Here is a 20,993-nt window from a genome sequence, read left to right as displayed (position 1 = left end):
TGAACTTGTCCATTCCCTTTGTGTGATTATTCTGATGAAGGCCATTGAAGGCCGAAACAAAATCTTTTAACCTTAATAAATAAAACAGTAGATTTTTAAAGGTGAGCGAGCGTTGCGCCATTTCCTTTTTAATTATACAAAAATGAAATACAATTTTACTTGTCACATACACATATTTAGCAGATGTTATTGCAGGTGTAGTGAAATACTTGTGTTCCTAGCTCCAACAGTGCAGTAGTATCTAACAATTCACAACAATACACACAAATCTAAAAGTAAAAGAATGGAGTTAAGAAATATATAAATATTAGGATGAGCAATGTCGGAGTGGCATTGACTAAAATACAGAAGAATAGAATACAGTATATACATTTGAAATTAGTAAAACAGTATGTAAACATTATTCAAGTGACTAGCGGACCATGAGATAGAGCTGTCTCTCGGTTACAGCTTTGATGCACCTGTACTGACCTCGCCTTTTGGAGGTTAACGGGGTGAACAGGCCGTGGCTCGGGTGGTTGATGTCTTTGATGATCGTTTTGGCCTTCCTGTGACATCGGGTGCTGTAGGTATCCTGGAGGGCAGGCAGTGTGCCCCCGGTGATGCGTTGGGCCGACCGCACCACCCTCTGGAAAGACCTGCGGTTACGGGCGGTGCAGTTGCCATACCAGGCGGTGACACAGCCCGACAGCATACTCTCAAATGTGCATCTGTAAAAGTTTGTGAGGGTCTTAGGGGCCAAACTGAATTTCTTCAGCCTCCTGAGGTTGAAGAGCCACTGTTGCGCCTTCTTCACGACACTGTCTGTGTGGGTGGACCATTTCAGATTGTCAGTGATGTGTATGTAGAGGAACTTGAAGCTTTACCCATTCTCCACTGCGGTCCCGTCGATGTGGATAGCGGTGTCTTCCCACTACTGTTTCCTGAAGTCCACGATCAGCTCCTTCGTTATGTTGATGCTGAGGGAGCGGATATTTTCCTGGCACCACTCAGCCAGGGCCCTCACCTCCACCCTGTAGGCGGTCTCGTCATTGTTGGTGATCAAGCCTACCACTGTTGTGTCGTCTGCAAACTTTAGGATTGAGTTTGAGGCGTGTGTGGCCACGCAGTCATGGGTGAACACGGAATACAGGAGGGGGCTGAGTACGTGCCCTTGTGGGGCCCCTGTGTTGAGGATCAGCAAAGTAGAGGTGTTGTTTCCTACCTTCACCACCTGGGGGCGGCCCGTCAGGAAGTCCAGGACCAGTTGCACAGGGCAGAGTTCAGACCCTGAGCTTAATGATGAGCTTGGAGGGTACTGTGGTGTTGAAGTCTGAGCTATAGTCAATGAACAGCATTCTTACATAGGTATTCCTCTTGTCCAGATGGGACAGGGCAGTGTGCAGTGCCATGGCGATTGCAACGTCTGTGGAACTATTGGGGCGGTAAGCAAATTGAAGTGGGTCTTGGGTGTCAGGTAATGTAAGGTAGAGGTGAAATGATCCTTAACTAGCCTCTCAAAGCATTTCATGATGGCAGAAGTGAGTGCTATGGGGCGATAGTCATTTACTTCAGATACATTTGCTTTCTTGGGTACAGGAACAATGGTGGACGTCTTGAAGCAAGTGGGGACAGCAGACTGGGATAGGGAGACATTGAATATGTCTGTAAACACTCCAGGCAGCTGGTCTGCGCATGCTCTGATAACGCGGCTAGGGATGCTGTCTGGGCAGTAGCCTTGCAAGGGTTAACACACTTAAATGTCTTACTCACATCAGTTACGGAAAACGAGAGTCCACTGTCCTTGGGAGCGGGTTGCATTGGTGGCACTGTGTTATCCTCAAAGCGGGCGAAGGAGGTGTTTAGCTTGTCCGGAAGCAAGATGACGGTGTCTGCGACGTGGCTGGTTTTCCCTTTGTAATCCGTGATTGTCTGTTGACCCTGCCGCATACGACTTGTGTCTGAGCCGTTGAATTGCAAATCCACTTTGTCTCCACTTTGCCTGTTAGATTGCATTACTCAGGGAATAACTGCACTGTTTGTATTCAACCATATTCCCAGTCACCTTGCCATGGTTAAATGCGGTGATTTGCGCTTTCGGTTTTGCGCAAATGCTGCCATCTATCCACGTTTTCTGGTATGGGTAAGTTTTTATAGTCATAGTGGGAACAACATCCCCATACACTTCCTGATGAACTCAGTCACCGTGTCCGTGTATACGTCAATGTTATTCTCAGAGGCTACCCGGAACATATCCCAGTCCACATGATCAAAACAATCTTGAAGCATGGATTCTGATTGGTCAGACCAGCATTGAATAGACCTTAGCACAGGTACTTCCTGTTTGAGTTTCTGCCTATAGGAAGGGAGGAGCAAAATGGAGTTGTCATCTTATTTGCCGAAGGGAGGGTGGAGGAGGGCCTGGTAGGCATCCCGGAAGAGGGAATGGCAGTGGTCGAGTGTTTTTTTTCTGTACGTTATCACAATCACACCATGAGTAGTTAATCATGAAACATACACCACTGCCTTTTTTCTTCTTCCCGGAGAGTTCTTTACTCCTGTCTGCGCGATGTACTGAAACCCATCTGGCTGTATGGACGGGGACAGTATATCCGAAGAGAGCCATGATGCCGTGAAACAATATGATACAATCCCTGATGTCTCTCTGGAAGAAGATCCTCGCCCTGAGCTTGTCAACTTTATTGTCCAGAGACTGAACATTAGCGAGTAAGCAGTGGATGGTGTGCACGCCTCCTTGGTCAGACTAGAATTCCACTCCGAATACCTCTTCTCCCCGCCGATGGCGTCTTGGTAGCCTCTGGAATAAGTTTAATTGCCCTGGGGGGTACGAACAAAGGATCCAATTCGGGAAAGTCGTTTTCCTGGTCGCAATGCTGGTGAGTTACTGTCTCTCTGATATCCAAAAGTTATTTCCGGCTGTATGTAATAACACAAAAAAACGTTCTGGGCTAATAATGTAAGAAATAACACACAAAAAAAACACAATACTGCAAAGTTGCTTAGGAGCTAGAAGCAGAGCTGCCATGTCTCTCGGTGCCATCTTTCCTAAATGTAGTCATATTTTTGTTTACACATCAGCTGTGTTGTCTCTGGTTATATTCAAATTTCAAAAGGCACTCGCACATCTGAGCTAGCTTTTTTTGCAGGTGCATGGTAACAGTTGAATAAGAGAAAAAGAAAAACCCGCACACTGCTCTTCTAGTATCACTGCTGTTTGTCAGAGCTTTTGTGAGTTTTCTTTTATTATCACCTTTATGTAGACATAGCTCCACCCAGAACCGTTCAATGCATCGAATCGGGTTGGAGTCGAGGGAAAATAAATAAGTGTTACCAAATACAACAATGTGCATTTCATAAATATTCAAATAAGGTGTGTACATAAAACGTATTAAACACGTCTGTAAAACCACAATGATGAAATCAAGTAAGTTTTCATAAATCATTGGGTACAGCGCAAGAAAAACATCAGAGTAATCTGAAGTGGAGGCATTAATTCATGTTCACATTTACAACATAACATACATAGGCATTTCATCATTTAGACCTTTAGGAAATAATGTCTGGAGGGTGTATTATTGTCATGCCCTGACCTGGTGTAGTAGGTCAGGGTGTGACTAGGGGGTGATCTAGTATATCTATTTCTATGTTGGTGCTAATGTGGTTCCCAATTAGAGGTAGCTGTTTATTGTTGCCTCTGATTGGGAACCATATTTAGGTAGCTATTTTCCCACCTGTGTTTTGTGGGATATTGATTGTTTGTTAGTGTGTTTGGGCACTACATCCTCACGGTCTTTGTAAGTTTTGTTATTTGGTTTTGTTAGTTTCACTTATTAGATAAATATGTGGAACTATACTCGTGCTGCGCCTTGGTCCGCTCATTTCCAAGACCATGACAGAATATCCCACCAACAAAGTACCAAGCAACATGAAAATGAGGTAAGGGAGTTTTGGACTTGGGAGGACATGAGACCCTTCCTTGGCGGGAGTCGCCAAGGAGCATAGGGGGACTACGACGACGCCGGGGGACCGCGGCCACATGGAGCTGGGGGAGGGGGCACATGGAGCTGGCGGCTGAGCAGAGGGAAGAGCCAGAGTACTGTCACGCCCTGACCATAGAGGGCCCTTGGTTCTCAGCTGTTTATCGTTGCCTCTGATTGGGAACCATATTTAGGTAGCTATTTCCCCACCTGTGTTTTGTGGGGTATTGATTGTTTGTTAGTGTGTTTGGGCACTACGTCCTCACGGTCTTTGTAAGTTTTGTTAGTTTCACTTAAAAAAATATGTGGAACTACACTCACGCTGCGCCTTGGTCCGCTCATTTTCAAGACCGTGACAATTATTTATATCACCTCCCCAGTCTGGTATCATAACTTTCCTATGCCACAAAATCTAAAAGTAGAAATGTCATGTTTTTGGTCATAAAAAATGTACTGTGACTGGATAATCCTTGTCTTTCTCCCGATTTCATGTTTCATGTTCACTAATTCTTTGTTTGAGAGAACAAGAGGTTTTACCTATATAGCACAGCCCATAATGGACAACACGGGTTGTGGAGCATGTAATGATGCTATTTATTTGGAACCGTTTTCCTGTATGTGGGTAGCAGAAATATTTACACTTCATCATATTGTTGCACTGTGCGCAACCTCTGCATTTATAGCTGCCATTCAGAAGAGGGCATAAAAGAGACGGCTCATTTATTTTTTTATTTTTTTATTTCACCTTTATTTAACCAGGTAGGCAAGTTGAGAACAAGTTCTCATTTACAATTGCGACCTGGCCAAGATAAAGCAAAGCAGTTCGACAACATACAATAACAGAGTTACACATGGAGTAAAAAAACATACAATCAATGATACAGTAGACAAAAATAAGACTATATACAATGTGAGCAAATGATGTGAGATAAGGGAGGTAAAGGCAAAAAAAAGCCATGGTGGCAAAGTAAATAAAGTATAGCAAGTAAAACACTGGAATGGTAGAATTATAATTTGAAGAAAGTTCAAAGTTAAAATATAAATAATATGGTGCAAAGGAGCAAAATAATAAATAAAATAAATAAATACAGTAGTGGAAGAGGTAGTAGTTTGGGCTAAATTATAGATGGGCTATGTACAGGTAAGGTAAGGTACAGTTGGCAGGAACCAATTTTTTCCGTAAATTGCGACCTCTCCAATATACATTTAAGTGGTGGATTCTTAAATTCAGCTGGCAAAGCTGGGTCCGATGATAAAACATGACAGTGTTTCTTGACAGCATCTCCCACTTTGCGCGAGGTCAAAGTATGTGTGGTGGTGAACATTAAAGTGTTCTATTTAAGCATTAAGGTCTGAGGGGGTGTGGTATATGGCCAATATACCACGGCTAAAGGCTGTTTTAAGCACGACGCAACACAGAGTGCCTAGATACAGCCCTTAGCCATGGTATATTGGCCATATTCCACAAACCCCCAAGGTGCCTTATTGCTATTATAAATTGGTTACCAACGTAATTAGAGCAGTTATAATATATGTTTTGTCATACCTGTGGAATACGGGTATATACCACAGCTGTCAGCCAATCAGCATCCAGGGCTCGAACCACCCAGTTTACAATTCAGGTTTGATGATGAATACTATACCTCCAAACAAATGGAAGGAATATCGATGGACTCCACATTCACTCCGAGCTATGCTAACCTTTATGTGGGTCATTTTGAAGAATATTTTAGAATAAAGTCCTCAAGTGGTATCAATATATTGACAAAATGTTTGCATATGGGGAGGAACGAGAGAAAGGCTGTCAGACTTTATGGCATTACTCAATGACATTGACCCCAATCTCAAATTCACTATTGAATGTGACACTAAACATGTTTATTACCTTGATATGTGGATTGAGAAATCAAATGGAACCCTGTTTACAACTCCGTATAGAAAAGAAACGGACAGAAATACTATATTAAAGGGGGACAGGTCCACCCTGAGCCATTAAAAAGAGGACTTCCAAAAAGCCAGTTTTTAAAAGTGCACCGTATATATTCCACTCCACAGTCAATCAATCAATCAATCAATCAATAACATTTATTTATAAAGCCCTTTTTACATCAGCCAATGTCACAAAGTGCTTTACAGAAACCAAGCCTAAAACCCCAAACAACAAGCAATGCAGATGTAGAAGCATGGTGGCTAGGAAAAACTCCCTAGAAAGGTAGAGAACCTAGAAAGAAACCTAGAGAGGAACCAGGCTCTGAGAGGTGGCCAATCCTCTTCTGACTGTGCGGGGTGGAGATTATAACGGTACATGGCCAAGATATACAAACATTCATAGATGACCAGCAGGGTCAAATAATAATAATCACAGTGGTTGTAGAGGATGCAACAGGTCAGCTCCTCAGAACTAAATGTCAGTTGGCTTTTCATAGCCGATCATTCAGAGTTAGAGACAGCAGGTGCGGCAGAGAGAGAAAGTCAAAAACAGCAGGTCCGGGGCAAGGTAGCACGTCCGGTGAACAGGTCAGGGTTTCATAGCCGCAGGCAGAACAGTTGAAACTGGGGCAGCAGCACGACCAGGTGGACTGCGGACAGCAAGGAGTCATCAGGCCAGGTAGTCCTAAGGCATGGACCTCGGGCTCAGGTCATCTGAGAGAAGAGCGAAAGAGAGAAAGAAAGAAAGAAAGAAAGAAAGAAAGAAAGAAAGAAAGAAAGAAAGAAAGAAAGAAAGAGAAAATTAGAGGGTGCATACTTAAATTCACACAGGACACCGGATAAGACAGGAGAAATACTCCAGACATAACAGACTGACCCTAGCCCCCGACACATAAACTATTGCAGCATAATTACTGGAGGCTGAGACAGGAGGGGTTGGGAGACACTGTGGCCCCGTCCGACGATTACCCCGGACAGGGCCAAACAGGCAGGATATAACCCCACCCACTTTGCCAAAGCACAGCCCCCACAGCAGTAGAGGGATATCTTCAACCACCAACTTACTACCCTGAGACAAGGCCGAGTATAGCCCACGAAGATCTCCCCCACGGCACGAACCCGAGGGGGGTGCCAACCCAGACAGGAAGATTACGTCAGTGACTCCACCCACTCAAATGACGCAACACACCCAAGTGACGCACCGCTCCTAGGAACGGCATGGAAGAGCACCAGTAAGCCAGTGGACCCCGTAATAGGGTTGGAGGCAGAGAATCTCAGAGGAGAGAGGGGAAGCGGCCAGGCAGAGACTGCAAGGGCGGTTCGTCACCCCAGTGCCTTTCCATTCATCTTCACACCCCTGGGCCAGACTACACTCAATCATAGGACCTACTGAAGAGACGTGTCTTCAATAAAGACTTAAAGGTCGAGACAGAGTCTGCGTCTCTCACATGGATAGGCAGACCATTCGATAAAAATGGAGCTCTATAGGAGAAAGCCCTGCCTCCAGCTGTTTGCTTAGAAATTCTAGGGACAATAAGGAAGCCTGCATCTTGTGACCATAGCGTACATGTAGGTATGTATGGCAGGACCGAATTGGAAAGATAGGTAGGAGCAAGCCCATGTAATGCTTTGTAGGTTAGCAGTAAAACCTCAATCAGCCCTAGCCTTAACAGGAAGCCAGTGTAGAGAGGCTAGCACTGGAGTAATATGATACATTTTTTTTAGTTCTAGTCAAGATTCTTGCAGCCGTGTTTAGCACTAACTGAAGTTTATTTAGTTCTTTATCTGGGTAGCCGGAAAGTAGAGCATTGTAGTAGTCTAATCTAGAAATGGCAAAAGCATGGATACATTTTTCTGCATCATTTTTGGACAGAAAGTTTCAGATTTTTGCAATGTTACGTAGATGGAAAAAAGATGTCCTTGAAACAGTCTTGATATTTTAGTCAAAAGAGAGATCAGGGTCCAGAGTAACACCCAAGGTCCTTCACAGTTGTATTTGAGACGACTGTAAAACCATCAAGATTAACTGTCAGATCCAACAGAAGATCCCTTTGTTTCTTGGGACCTAGAACTAGCATCTCTGTTTTGTCCGAGTTTAAAAGTAAAAATCCACTTCCTTGTCTGAAACACAGGCTTACAGGGAGAGCAATTTTGGGGCTTTGCCATGTTTCATCGAAATGTACAACTGTGTATCGTCCGCATAGCAGGTAAAGTTAACATTATGTTTCCGAATGTCATCACCAAGAGGTAAAATATATAGTGAAAATAATAGTGGTCCTAAAACTGAACCTTGAGGAATACTGAAATGTACAGTTGATTTGTCAGAGGACAAACCATCCACAGAGACAAACTGATATCTTTCTGACAGATAAGATCTAAACCAGGCCAGAACGTGTCCATGTAGACCAAATTGGGTTTCCAATCTCTCCAAAAGATTGTGGTGATCAATGGTATCAAAAGCAGCACTATGTCTAGGAGCACGAGGACAGATGCAGAGCCTTGGTCTGACGCCATTAAAAGGTAATTTACCACCTTCACATGTGCAGTCTCAGTGCTATGATGGGGTCTAAAACCAGACTGAAGCATTTTGTATACATTGTTTGTCTTCAAGAAGGCAGTGAGTTGCTGCGCAACAGCTTTTTCTAAAATCTTTGAAAGGAATGGGAGATTCGATATAAGCCAATAGTTTTTCATATTTTCTGGGTCAAGATTTGGCTTTTTCAAGAGAGGCTTTATTACTGCCACTTTTAGTCAGTTTGGTACACATCCGGTGGATAGGGAGACGTTTCTTATGTTCAACATAGGAGGGCCAAGCACAGGAAGCAGCTCTTTCAGTAGTTTATTTGGAATCGGTCCAGTATGCAGCTTGAAGTTTTAGAGGCCATGACTGCTTTTAATCAAAGTGGCATGAGATATAGTATTAAAAAACTTGAGTCTATCCCTTGATCCTAGGTCCTGGCAGTGTTGTGCAGACTCAGGACAACTGAGCTTTGGAGAAATAAGAAGATTTAAAGAGGAGTCTGTAATTCGCTTTCTCATGATCATGATATTTTCGACAAAGAATTGTATGAATTTATCACTGCTGAAGTGAAAGCCACCCTCTCTTGGGGAATGCTGTTTTTTAGTTAGCTTTGCGACAGTATCAAAAATAAATTTGGGATTGTTCTTAATCTCCTCAATTAAGTTGGAATAATAGGATGATCGAGCTGCAGTGAGGGCTCTTCGATACTGCACGGTACTGTCTTTCCAAGCCAATCTTTCCGTTCCAATTTTCTGGAAGCTTGCTTCAGGGCTTGAGTATTTTCTGTATACCAGAGAGCTAGTTTCTTATGACAAATGTTTTTGTTTGTAGGGGTATTACGCCAGGTTAAATTTAGTTCCTCAGTTAGGTGGTTAACCGACCGTTGTACTCTGTTGTCCTTGGGTAGGTGGAGGGAGTCTGCAAGGGCATCTAGGAATCTTTGGGCTGTCTGATAATTTATAGCACTGCTTTTGATGATCCTTGGTTGGGGTCTGAGCAGATTATTTGTTGCGATTGCAAACGTAATAAAATGGTGGTCCGATAGTCCAAGATTATGAGGAAAAACATTAAGATCCACAATATTTATTCCACGGGACAAAACTAGGTCCAGAGTATGACTGTGGCAGTGAGTACTGATGATGGCTCCGAAAGCCTTTTGGAGTGGGTCTGTGGACTTTTCCATGTGAATATTAAAGTCACAAAAAATGTGAATATTATCTGCCATGACTACAAGGTCCGATAGGAACTCAGTGAGGAACGCTTTATACGGCCCAGGAGGCCTGTAAACAGTAGCTATAAAAAAGTGATTGAGTAGGCTGCATAGATTTCATGACTAGAAGCTCAAAAAATGAAAACGCAGTCATTTTTTGGGGGTAAATGTAAATTTGGTATCGTAAATGTTAGCAACACCTCCGCCTTTGTGGGATGCACAGGAGATATGGACACTAGTGTAACCAGGAGGAGAGGCCTCATTTAAGACAGTAAATTCATCAGGCTTAAGCCATGTTTCAGTCAGGCCAATCACATCAAGATTATGATCAGTGATTAGTTCATTGACTATAACTGCCTTGGAAGTGAGGGATCTAACATTGAGTAGCCCTATTTTGAGATGTGAGATATCACAATCTCTTTCAATAATGACAGGAATGGAGGTCTTTATTCCAGTGAGATTGCTAAGGCGAACACCGCCATGTTAAGTTTTGCCCAACCTAGATCAAGGCACAGACACGGTCTCAATGTGGATAGCTGAGCTGACTACACTGACTGTGCTAGTGGCAGACTCCACTAAGCTGGCAGGCTGGCTAACAGCCTGCTGCCTGGCCTGCACCCTATCTCATTGTGGAGCTAGAGAGCCTTGTCTATGTTCATAGATAAAATGAGAGCACCCCTCCAGCTAGGATGGAGTCAGTCACTCCTCAGTAGGCCAGGCTTGGTCCTGTTTGTGGGCAAGTCCCAGAAAGAGGCCAATTATCTACAAATTCTATCATTTGGGAGGGAAAGAAAACAGTTATCAACCAGCGATTGAGTTGTGAGACTGCTGTAGAGGACTATCTAGAAAATAGGTTTCTAAGAATCTCCACAATGTGTGAATGAAGCTCTTCAATTGGTATTAGGGAAAACACAAGATGAACTTTTACAAAAAGACCCACTAGAGCTAAAGAACACTCTGTAATGTTCATCACCACATATACTTTGAACTCGCGCAAAGTGGGAGATGATGTCAAGAAACACTGGTATGTTTTATCATCGGACCCAGCTTTGCCAGCTGAATTTAAGAATCCACCACTAATTGTATATAGGAGAGGTAAAAATTTGCGCGATAAATTGGTCCATGACAACTGCAGGCCAAAAAAGAAAAATAACCAGGCTCTTTTACGCCCTCTTCCGATTGGTAGCTATTAATGCAGAGGCGGCGCACAGTGCACCAATATGATGAAGTGTGAATATTTCTGCCACCCACATACAAGAAAACGGTTCCACATAAATTACATTATTACATGCTCCACCACCCATGTTATCTACATGATTAAATGTCCATGTGGACTGTGTTATGTAAATAAACCTCTCATTCTCTCAAACAGTGAATTAGTGAAGATAAAAGTTAAATCAGGAGAAACGACAGGGATTATCCAGTACATGAGTTCTACCTTTAGAACTAGGGTTATATTAAAATAAAATAGGATCATAGTGGAGAAATAAACAATAACAAAATGCCCAATAATATAGCCCAAATATTGTTTCTGTATTAAAAATACAATGCAAAACATGACAAGTAATACATTTGACTGTGAATAATGCACTGATTCCCTATTAACAGGGATTGAAGAAGGCACACACATACTGAATGAAATACAACACTCATACAGAACTGAAGCACTATTGTGCTTTTGTGTTAATCTCAACCAGAATAGGGCATAAAGTAAATACATTAAGGTATGTTCCATTTTCAAAACCTCAAATATATTACCTGCTTAAAATGTATTAAGCTGATGGGCTATAAAAACAGCATGGTGTAGTGAAAGATAAGTGGCTTATGGCCTTTTACAAACTATACTGAACAAAATTAATGCAACATGCAACAACTTTACTGAGTTACTGTTCATGTAAGGAAATCAGTCAATTGAAATAAATAAATTAGGCCCTAATCTATGGATTTCACATGAATGGGCATGGGCGCTGCAATGGATGGGTCTGGGAGGGCATAGGCCCAATCACTTGGGAGCCAGGCCGAGCCAGTCAGAATGAGTTTTTCCCCACAAAAGGGCTTTATTACAGACATAATTACTCCTCAGTTTCAACAGCTGTCTGGGTGGCTGGTCTCAGACGATCTCGCAGGTGAAGAAGGCAGATGTGGAGGTCCAGGGCTGGCATGGTTACACGTGATCTGCGGTTGAGACCAGTTGGACTAATGCCAAATTCTCTAAAACGAGGTGGTTTATGGTAAAGAAATGAACATTCAATTCTCTGGCAACAGCTTTGTTGGACATTCCTGCAGTCAGCATGCCAATTGCACGCTCCCGCACGACAATGGGCCTAAGGATCTCATCAAGGTGCATTCAAATTGCCATCGATAAAATGTTATTGTGTATGTTGTCTGTAGCTTATGCCTGCCCATACCATAAGCCCACCGCCACCTTGGGACACTGTTCACAATGTTGACATCAACAAACCGCTCGCCCACATAACGCCATACATGTGGTCTGCGGCTGTGAGGGCGGTCAGACGTACTGCCAAATTCTCTAAAATGACGTTGGAGGCAGCTTATGGTGGAGAAATGAACACTCAACTCTCTGGCAAAAGCTCTGGTGGACATTCCTGCAGTCAGCATGCCAAATGCAAGCTCCCTCAAAACTTGACACATCTGTGTCATTGTGTTGTGTGACAAAACTGCACATTTTAGTGTGGCCTATTATTGTCCACAGCACAAGGTGCACCTGTGTAATCATGCTGTTTTTACTTATTTTATTTAACTAGGCAAGTCAGTGTTTAATCAGCTTCTTGATACACCACACATGTCAGATGGATGGATTATCTTGGCAAAGGAGAAATGCTCACTAACATGGATGTAAACAAATTTGTGCACAACATTTTAGAGACATAAGCTTTTCATGTGTATGGAAAATTTCTGGGATCTTTTATTTCAGCTCATGGGACCAAAACTTTACATGTTGCGTGCGTGCGTATATATATATATATATATATATAATACACACACACACAGATCAGTTACAACTAACTTAAGCAGTTAAAACTTCGACCTGCAACAAATAGTTTCATTGAGTCACTGCTTACTGTAGTCATGTTACACTGGTCCTGTGCTATGCTTGCAAATAATAATTGTTAATATTTCACAACCAATGTAAAAAGTAATGGGGAAACTACTGAAAAGGGTCAGTTTGATACAAGACTGCCAACATGTTTCAAATGATTCATAATTTGAGCCCTCTTGAATGGTTCATACATTCTCAAAAAACACTTTTGTAACTTTGGAAAATAACACTAATGCTAACTTATAAAACATGTTATTAACAGGGGGAGTAATTCATGCATTTACATATTCTCACCATTATTTTGGATCGAAGGCAATACGAATATCAGGTTATATTTTTCCAGGAGTAACATTAACTGATTGGCACAAAGAGTAAGAGCACTTGATTGAAACGGACCATGGCAGCAGTATTGAAAAACCTTTGACTGCTTTGCTTTCTGATAGGCCTGGCCTACATCAGTGTAACACACCGCATAGCCTAGTTCACAGACCTGCAAGCGGACATTTTATGCATGCATGGTTTAGTTTTAATTCCTAGTTTAAAGGGATAGTTCGGGGTTTTTGGCAATGAGGCCCTTTATCTATTTCCCCAGAGTCCGATGAAACTTGTGGATACCATTTTTATGTATTGTATCTGCGTGCAGTTTGAAGGAAGTTGCTAACTAGCATTAGCACAATAACTGAAAGTCTATGGGAACAGTAGACTTCCAGGCATTGCGCTAACTTGCGCTAATTGACTCACAAAACTACCTCTTAACTTCCAAAATACTGCAAGCAAATACATAAAAATGGTATCCACGAGTTCATCTGACCCTGAGGAAGTAGATAAAGGGCAACATTGCCAAAATCCACAATTATCCCTTTAAAGGACATTTACTGCACTTAATAAAGTATTGAAACAAAACACAAACATGTTAGTTCATACACATCTCTGTAAATGTCACCGTTGGCATTATATCTTTATCATAGAAAAATAAAACATTTTGTACCATTAGTTTAGACTGTCTAAGAAAGTCTGAAACTGAATATCCATATTCAATTGAAGCTGTAATTTCACAAAGCAACCACTTGTGTTTAAATACGTTCAAAAATAATTAGCACAAACAAGAAAGAACAGTGACTGGATAAGTCACACATCTAATAAGGCACACAAAATCGGAAACTATGAAGTCCAATATACGTGGTAAAACACATACAGAAATCCATACTAAAGTAAAAGTTTCAAGCTTGTGTAAAGAAATGTTACACAGCAACACATCTTTGTTAAGGCAATACTTTGATGACCTTTAAGCAGAACATTATTTAGGGATTCAAAGTGATTGTACTTATGGCTAACATTGGTTGACCAAAGTTAAGCATGAAGTCCATAGACATTGTTTCCCTCAATTAAGTGTTAGGTTTGTTCAGACTGAGGGACACACTCTCTTGGCTGCTAAAAGTGCTCCTAGGGCTATCTGTGCTGAGGCCTGTCCCTGAGCTGTTTGAGGTAGCTACAGCAGCAGGCACTCCAGTATCTTGAGTTTTGATATAAACAACATAAAAGACAGGTAGGATAATGCCTATCAGGAGCATGGCCACCACAGCGTTCCACCACTGGATGCCCCAGTCTGCTCCATAGCTGGTCAGGCGCTGGCCTCTGGAGCCCAACTTTTGTGGCCTTTCTGCAGACTCTAAAAAAACCTCATCCTGTGCATTTGTGGTTTGGATCAGTCTCTCAATGTCATGGTCCACTTCCTTGAGGTAGTCGGTGTACTCCTGTAGATGTGGCCTACCAGGGGAGCTGGCTGTAAGTTTGCCCTGTGGCTGGGGCAGTGGTGTGGCTGAATTTGAGGTTCCTGGATCTGGCTCTTTTAGCTCTGTGTTAGCCTCAGTCAATAAGCTGTGTTTCTTTACAGGGATTTTGATTGATTTCAAAGCAAATATATCCTGTTCCTGAATCAGGTTGTTCACTCTCTTTATGTCTGCCACCTGTTGAGAATAAGACAAGTGTCAATATTGGCATAATGTGAGCACACAGTATCAGTAGCCTATGCAGACGCGTATGTACAGTGCTTGCCGTAGCGTGTCCTGTAGAGCAGTGGTGGGAAAAGTACCCAACTGCCATGCTTGAGTAAAAGTAAAGGTACCTTCGTAGAAAATGACACAAGTAAAAGTGAAAGTCACCCATTAAAATACTACTTGAGTAAAAGTATTTGGTTTTAAAAATACTTAACTATCAAAAGTAAAGTATACATCACTTCAAATTCCTTATATTAAGCAAACCAGAACGCATTATTTTCTTGTTTTAATTTTATTTACAGATAGCCAGTGGCACACTAAAACTCAGACATAATTTACAAATGAAGCCCGTGTGTTAAGTGAGTCCACCAGATCAGAGGCAGGAGGAATGACAAGGGAGGTTCTCTTGATAAGTGCATGAATTTGACCATTTTCCTGTCCTGCTAAGCATTCAAAATGTAACGAGTACTTTCGGGTGTCAGGGAAAAGGTATAGAGTAAAAAGTACATTATTTTCATCAGGAATGTAGTGAGGTAAAAGTAGTCAAAAATATAAATAGTTAAGTACAGATACCCCCCCAAAAATGACCTAAGTAGTTCTTTAAATATTTGTACTTAAGTACTTTACACCACTGCTGTACAGTACACTGTACAGTTTGCTGCCAGCAAATACATGGGCTGCAGGACTTACCTTACAGCCATATTGCAGAGCAAGTTTGTTGAGGTTGTCCCCAACCAATACGTCCCTCTCCAGCAGCATGAGGCTATTGCGTCTGTCCTGCTCCAGCTCCTGCCACCCCCGGGGCCTCAGCTCCATCAAATTGAACTCTTCTTCCTCTGAAGAGCCAGCAGAGTCATTCTGCTGGCCTCGCCTGAACATGTACACCTGGCCATCTACACTAGCATGGACATCCACTGGGGCCTGGAAGGCGCGGGGAACAGGGTCTCCTCTCCGCATCACAACTAGCTACTTTAGGTGGACAGAAAATACACAAAATTGTTAAGTGTGAAAGCTAAGGGTTTTATAATATGTAGCTAGCTATGCAAACTGAATACAAAAAATACCACTCTGACATTGTTTCTGTAGGTAGTGAACAGCCAATTACAAGAATAGTGTTTGAACAGTAAATTAGGCTAAATCCAATTCCCTATTTTGTAATATTCTTTATTAGCTTAGCTGGCATTGACTTTACAGCAATGTACCTTCACCAAAGCCACTTACAACCTTTCAAATAGGTATGCCTTTACTCAGCTTAAATTGACTCTAGTCTAGGGACCATGTAGTCCAGTGGAGGCTCCTCAGAGAAGGAAAGGGAGGACCATCCTCCTTAGTGAATTTCATAAAAATGTAAATAGTGAAACATTTTAGACAAAACTATACTAAATATATTCATGTCACCAAATAATTGATTAAAACACAGTGTTTTGCAATGAAGGTCTACAGTAGCCTTTGCAGCACTCTGTAGGGTAACACCATGGTCTAGCCAGAGGACAGATAGCTTCTGTCCTCCTCTGGGTACATTTGCTTACACAGTCACAGTCATTATGACACAGTCATTATGACAACTTACACAGTCATTATGACAACTTCCGAGCTCCAACCTATCAGAGCTCTTACAGCATGAACTGAGATGTTGTCTACCCAGTTAAATGATGAGATAATGAATATAGTACTGAAAGCATAAGCTACAGCTAGCTACCACTGCAGTGCATAAAATGTGGTGAGTAGTTGACAAAGGGAGAGAAAGACAATAGTTGAACAAATTAATTTCTTCCAAAATTAAGGAGAAGCAAGAGAGAGATATTTGGTTGTACTTATTTTTTTTACATGAACTTTAACTGAGCTATCTGAATGCAACTAGCTAGTTTAGCCTACTCAAACACCCAGCTCAAACAGAGAGGAATGCTAGCTGACTATGGCTATCCCAACACTGGAACTTCCAAGTCAAGGTAAGCTTTTGGTTGTATTAATTTATTGCCACCAGGGCCCGCTAAACTGCTTTCTGACTGTATATGAATGTAGCGGGTTTACTAATGCGTCAGTTCTAGTTGCTATATTGACGATGAGGTGACAACGATGTAGTGTGTGTAGAGATTAGCAGTCATCATGATATGAAGGTTTGGCTTGGAAAGGTTTTTTCACCTGGTCACAGACAGCTGATGTGTTGTCCACAAGCGAAGAGCAAAAGTGAGAGGAGGAGAGCGTGTAGATAATTTCGAGAAATAATTATATATATATATATATATATATATATATATATATATATATATATATACACACACACAACGAGCTGATCATGCTGTTTTGATATGGCTGCTATGAAAGTGGACTGTGTTTGTGTGTGATCAACGGTGTATTCATTTCTCCGATTCTGTTGAAAAACTTTTCTTAAACGGAACCAAATCGAATGAAACGGGGATAAACATACATGAATTTGTCCAATAAAAACTAATTTGCAATTGTTGGACTAATGATTACACCCTAGATCAGCTAGATGCAGGAAAGAGTGTGCAAGGCGGTATTGAATGTGTCACTGTCTGTTACTTTGATTTCTTAAAATTATCTCAACCTGTGCACCTAAACTTTCATTCATAGGCTAGGTTGTAGAAACATCATGATGGGTATAGGGAAAATTGGAGTATCACGTAGTAGCCTAAACCTGTCGATGTTAAATTGAGCTGGGTGAATGGAATATGAATGACAGTCATCCAATATGCTGTAATAGAAATATGACAATGCTCATAAAAAACTGTATCCTCCCTCGTCTTAAACGGCACCAACTGCCACTGATGTAGTCTCATTAATCAGGCTGTATTATACAATTAATTGGTATATACAGCCCGGCACTAATGCCTGCACAATCATGTAAATGTTACTTACAAGCCAGATTCTTGAATAAAAGGACATTTAAACTTACTCTACTGGTTGTCTGTGCAGTTTGTCCTTCAGCTGCTTGAAATTGAGACAAAATATCCATAGGTAAGTACTGTTTACCCTACTTTGTAGAGAGCTGGTAAGTATATGGTTAGGTACATAAGTAAAACTAATTTTACATTAGATATTTGGTTCTATTGAAGCAAGCATGCCATGACAATGAAAATGGTATGTTCTGAATCTGGAGGAGGATAGAGAACAATCAACAAATTTGCGTGCGAATGTTTCATTTTTGTATTTTTTATTCCGATTTCAATCTCTGATTGTTCTCTATCCTCCCCTGATTCAGAACATACACTTTTCATTGTCATGGCATGCTTGGTTCAATAGCTATATAAATATCCAATATAAAACGAACTTTACCTCGGTGTGAACTGAACCACATTACTTACGGACTCTGAAAAGTCGGGTAAACAATAATACTTTCCTGTGGATATTTTGTCTCAAATTTCGACCAACTGAAGGACAGACCACATAGACAACCGGTAGAGGAGTTTAAATGTAATTGTATTCAACATTCTGTCTTGTAAGGAACATTTACACGATTTTTAAGGCATTAGTGTCAGGCTGTATATAACTACCAATTAATTGTGTATAACAGCATGATTAATCAGACTAGGGGCCATGACATCCCTCATACTAGTCTCGACTTGTTAGCTATGAATGTGACTAGCTAGCTACAGTATATAGCAACAGGACAAACACAAAGTGGCATACAACTATGAAAAGGGATAGCTAACTAACTATACCTACCATAAAACGACAGGACGAACAAAATAACCAGTAAGCTACGTGGTAACGTTAACAGATAACGTTACCAGTAGTTAGCTAAACGTCCGAATATATTTTTGACATTGCATGCTTCCTTCACTCACTCACTGACGTAACATTCGAGCTAGCCAAAAGTAGCTAACGTTAAACTATAGTTTATGAATCAATCTTAAAATAAAATTCACGAAATGCGTTTATCCATATTACCAAGTTAATAAGGTTTGAGCTTGCAACTCACCCGGGTTTAAAGTAACTCATCTAGTTTTCCCATAGCGTCAAATTCCCACAAAGCTGCCAGAACTGACACACAGCTCAGACAACCATGATGACAGTCAGCCTGTGGATAGAAGTACTGATTCAGAATCAGATATTTGATCATTCCTCTATGGAGAACCTGATTTTGGGGGTAAATAAATCTGATCCTAGGTCTGTGGTGCGCAAACCCAGTGGCAGTGTAGCTGGGTATATTGACAAAAATATGCTCCAATCAAAAGATAGATTTCACCAACGTTGACCATTAGGGTGAAGATACTACGCCAATGCCCACACATATTTGAAAATGTATCTGAGAAGGAAATCTGAACAGAATGCTGCATGTATGACGTAAAGCCACCAATATAAATCACTGGAAGCCACCAGCCAACTCAGGGTTTCCCAAGCTCAGTCCTGGGGCACCCCTCTGGGTGCACGTTTCGTTTTTTTCCCTAGCACTACACAGCTGAATCAAATAACTAACTCATCATCAAGCTTTGATTATTTGAATCCTCTGTGTAGTGCTAGGGCAGGACCAAGTTTGGGAAACCTTGAGCTAACAAAGTGCAATTTAATTGTAGAAGTCATGAGTTACAGTTTAAGCTAATCATACAATGCATTCATTGAATCATGTTATTCTCAGTCAAGCCAGTTACTTTTGCTACTGTTCATTCAGAAAATAACAATTGCCAGCAGCATACCACCCAACATCCCAGTGCTGGCTTGCTTCAGAAGCTAAGCAGGGTTGGTCTAGATGCTGCTGGAAGTGGCGTTGGAGGGCCAGTAGGAGGCACTCTTTTCTAAAAACATATCCCAATGCCCCAGGGCAGTGATTTGGGACATTGCCCATTGTAGGGTGCCGTCTTTTGGATGGGATGTTAAACGGGTGTCCTGACTGTCTGTGGTCACTAAAGATCCCATGGCACTTATCATAAGAGTAGGGGTGTTAACCCCAGTGTCCTGGCTAAATTCCCAATCTGGCCCTCATACCATCACGTTCACCTAATCATCCCCAGTTTACAATTGCTCATTCATCCCCCCCCCTCCTCTCCCATGTAACTATTCCCCAGGTTGTTGCTGTAAATGAGAATGTGTTCTCAGTCAACCTCAGTACCTGGTTAAATAAAAATAAATAAAAAGACTGAAATGACTTTGACAGGGTGAGATGAGATTATGGATTACCAACTAAACTCTATTACATTGTCCTACTTCTCTGTGAATGTGGGTTCAGTAGGAAAACATCAGTGGTTTATCTGTGTCACATCCAGCAGGGCTGCATGCAACATGTTGATAAAGGTAGTGGAGGAGCAGCTCACAGGTAGCTAATGAGCGCATGCAGCAGCACCGGAGAGGTTTTCATTTCTATACAGGCTGTTGTTGAAAAAGAGGATAGTCTAAATTTGGAACAGTGCTAAAATTGTCTATAAACTGTAAAAAAAAGAAAAAGCGCAACAGAACCAGTTACAACTGAAGTATCTGATCATCAATGAATTCAAGAAAAAAGCCATTTGTTTTTTAACAGAGCAGCTGCATATCATCAGGTAGGCCTACAGTATATGCACTTGTTTTTTTTTATTCCAGAAACTATAATTTTCTTAGTTATTAAATTTTTTCCATGATATTGTTGTAACAAAATAATGTGTGTTGACTGTGATTAGGGAATGAGAATATAAGAGGATCTGCTAGGCTAAATTATCAAACTAGACATGCATAGCTCACTGCATGATCCTCAAATCAAAAACTGGCCAAACTCGTGTTTCTACAAGTGAATTGAAAGGCACTCTACAGTAGAATGACTGTATAGCCTAATAAGGCATTTTTCATTTCAATATGATTTATTCTAGAGGTCGACCGATTATGATTTTTCAACGCCGATACCAATTATTGGAGGACCAAAAAAAAGCCGATACCGATTAATCGGCCAATTTTTTTATTTTATTTATTTATTTGTAATAATGACAATTACAACAATACTGAATGAACACTTATTTTAACTAAATATAATACATCAATAAAATCAATTTAGCCTCAAATAAATAATGAAACATGTTCAATTTGGTTTAAATAATGCAAAAACAAAGTGTTGGAGAAGAAAGTAAAAGTGCAATATGTGCCATGTAAGAAAGCTAACGTTTAAGTTCCTTGCTCAGAACATGAGAACATATGAAAGTTGGTGGTTCCTTTTAACATGAGTCTTCAATATTCCCAGGTAAGAAGTTTTAGGTTGTAGTTATTATAGGAATTATAGGACTATTTCTGACTATACGATTTGTATTTCATATACCTTTGACTATTGGATGTTCTTATAGGGACTTTAGTATTACCGGTGTAACAGTATAGC

The 20,993-nt window shown here is 41.2% G+C and overlaps 1 protein-coding gene across 2 annotated transcripts; it reads right to left on the bottom strand.

Annotated features, from left to right (window-relative positions):
- Positions 1-12,550: 12,550 nt before the first annotated feature.
- LOC106560799 (lysM and putative peptidoglycan-binding domain-containing protein 4) lies at positions 12,551-19,059 on the bottom strand. 2 transcript variants are annotated; one of them, XM_014124102.2, is made up of 3 exons: positions 18,639-19,059; positions 15,386-15,661; positions 12,551-14,665 (listed from the first exon to the last, which is right to left on the bottom strand). In XM_014124102.2, exons 2-3 carry the CDS (start codon positions 15,650-15,652, stop codon positions 14,084-14,086), a joined length of 849 nt encoding a protein of 282 aa, XP_013979577.1. In that variant the 5' UTR covers positions 15,653-15,661; positions 18,639-19,059; the 3' UTR covers positions 12,551-14,083. The 2 variants fall into 2 exon arrangements, with proteins under 2 accessions (XP_013979577.1, XP_013979576.1); XM_014124101.2 differs by having other exon boundaries at positions 15,386-15,664; positions 18,639-19,054.
- Positions 19,060-20,993: the final 1,934 nt, after the last annotated feature.

This window comes from Salmo salar, chromosome ssa10 (genome assembly GCF_905237065.1).
Source record: "Salmo salar chromosome ssa10, Ssal_v3.1, whole genome shotgun sequence".
Taxonomy (NCBI): domain Eukaryota; kingdom Metazoa; phylum Chordata; class Actinopteri; order Salmoniformes; family Salmonidae; genus Salmo; species Salmo salar.
Note: the sequence above shows the minus strand (reverse complement) of the source record. Positions and strands in the feature narration are given on the sequence as shown.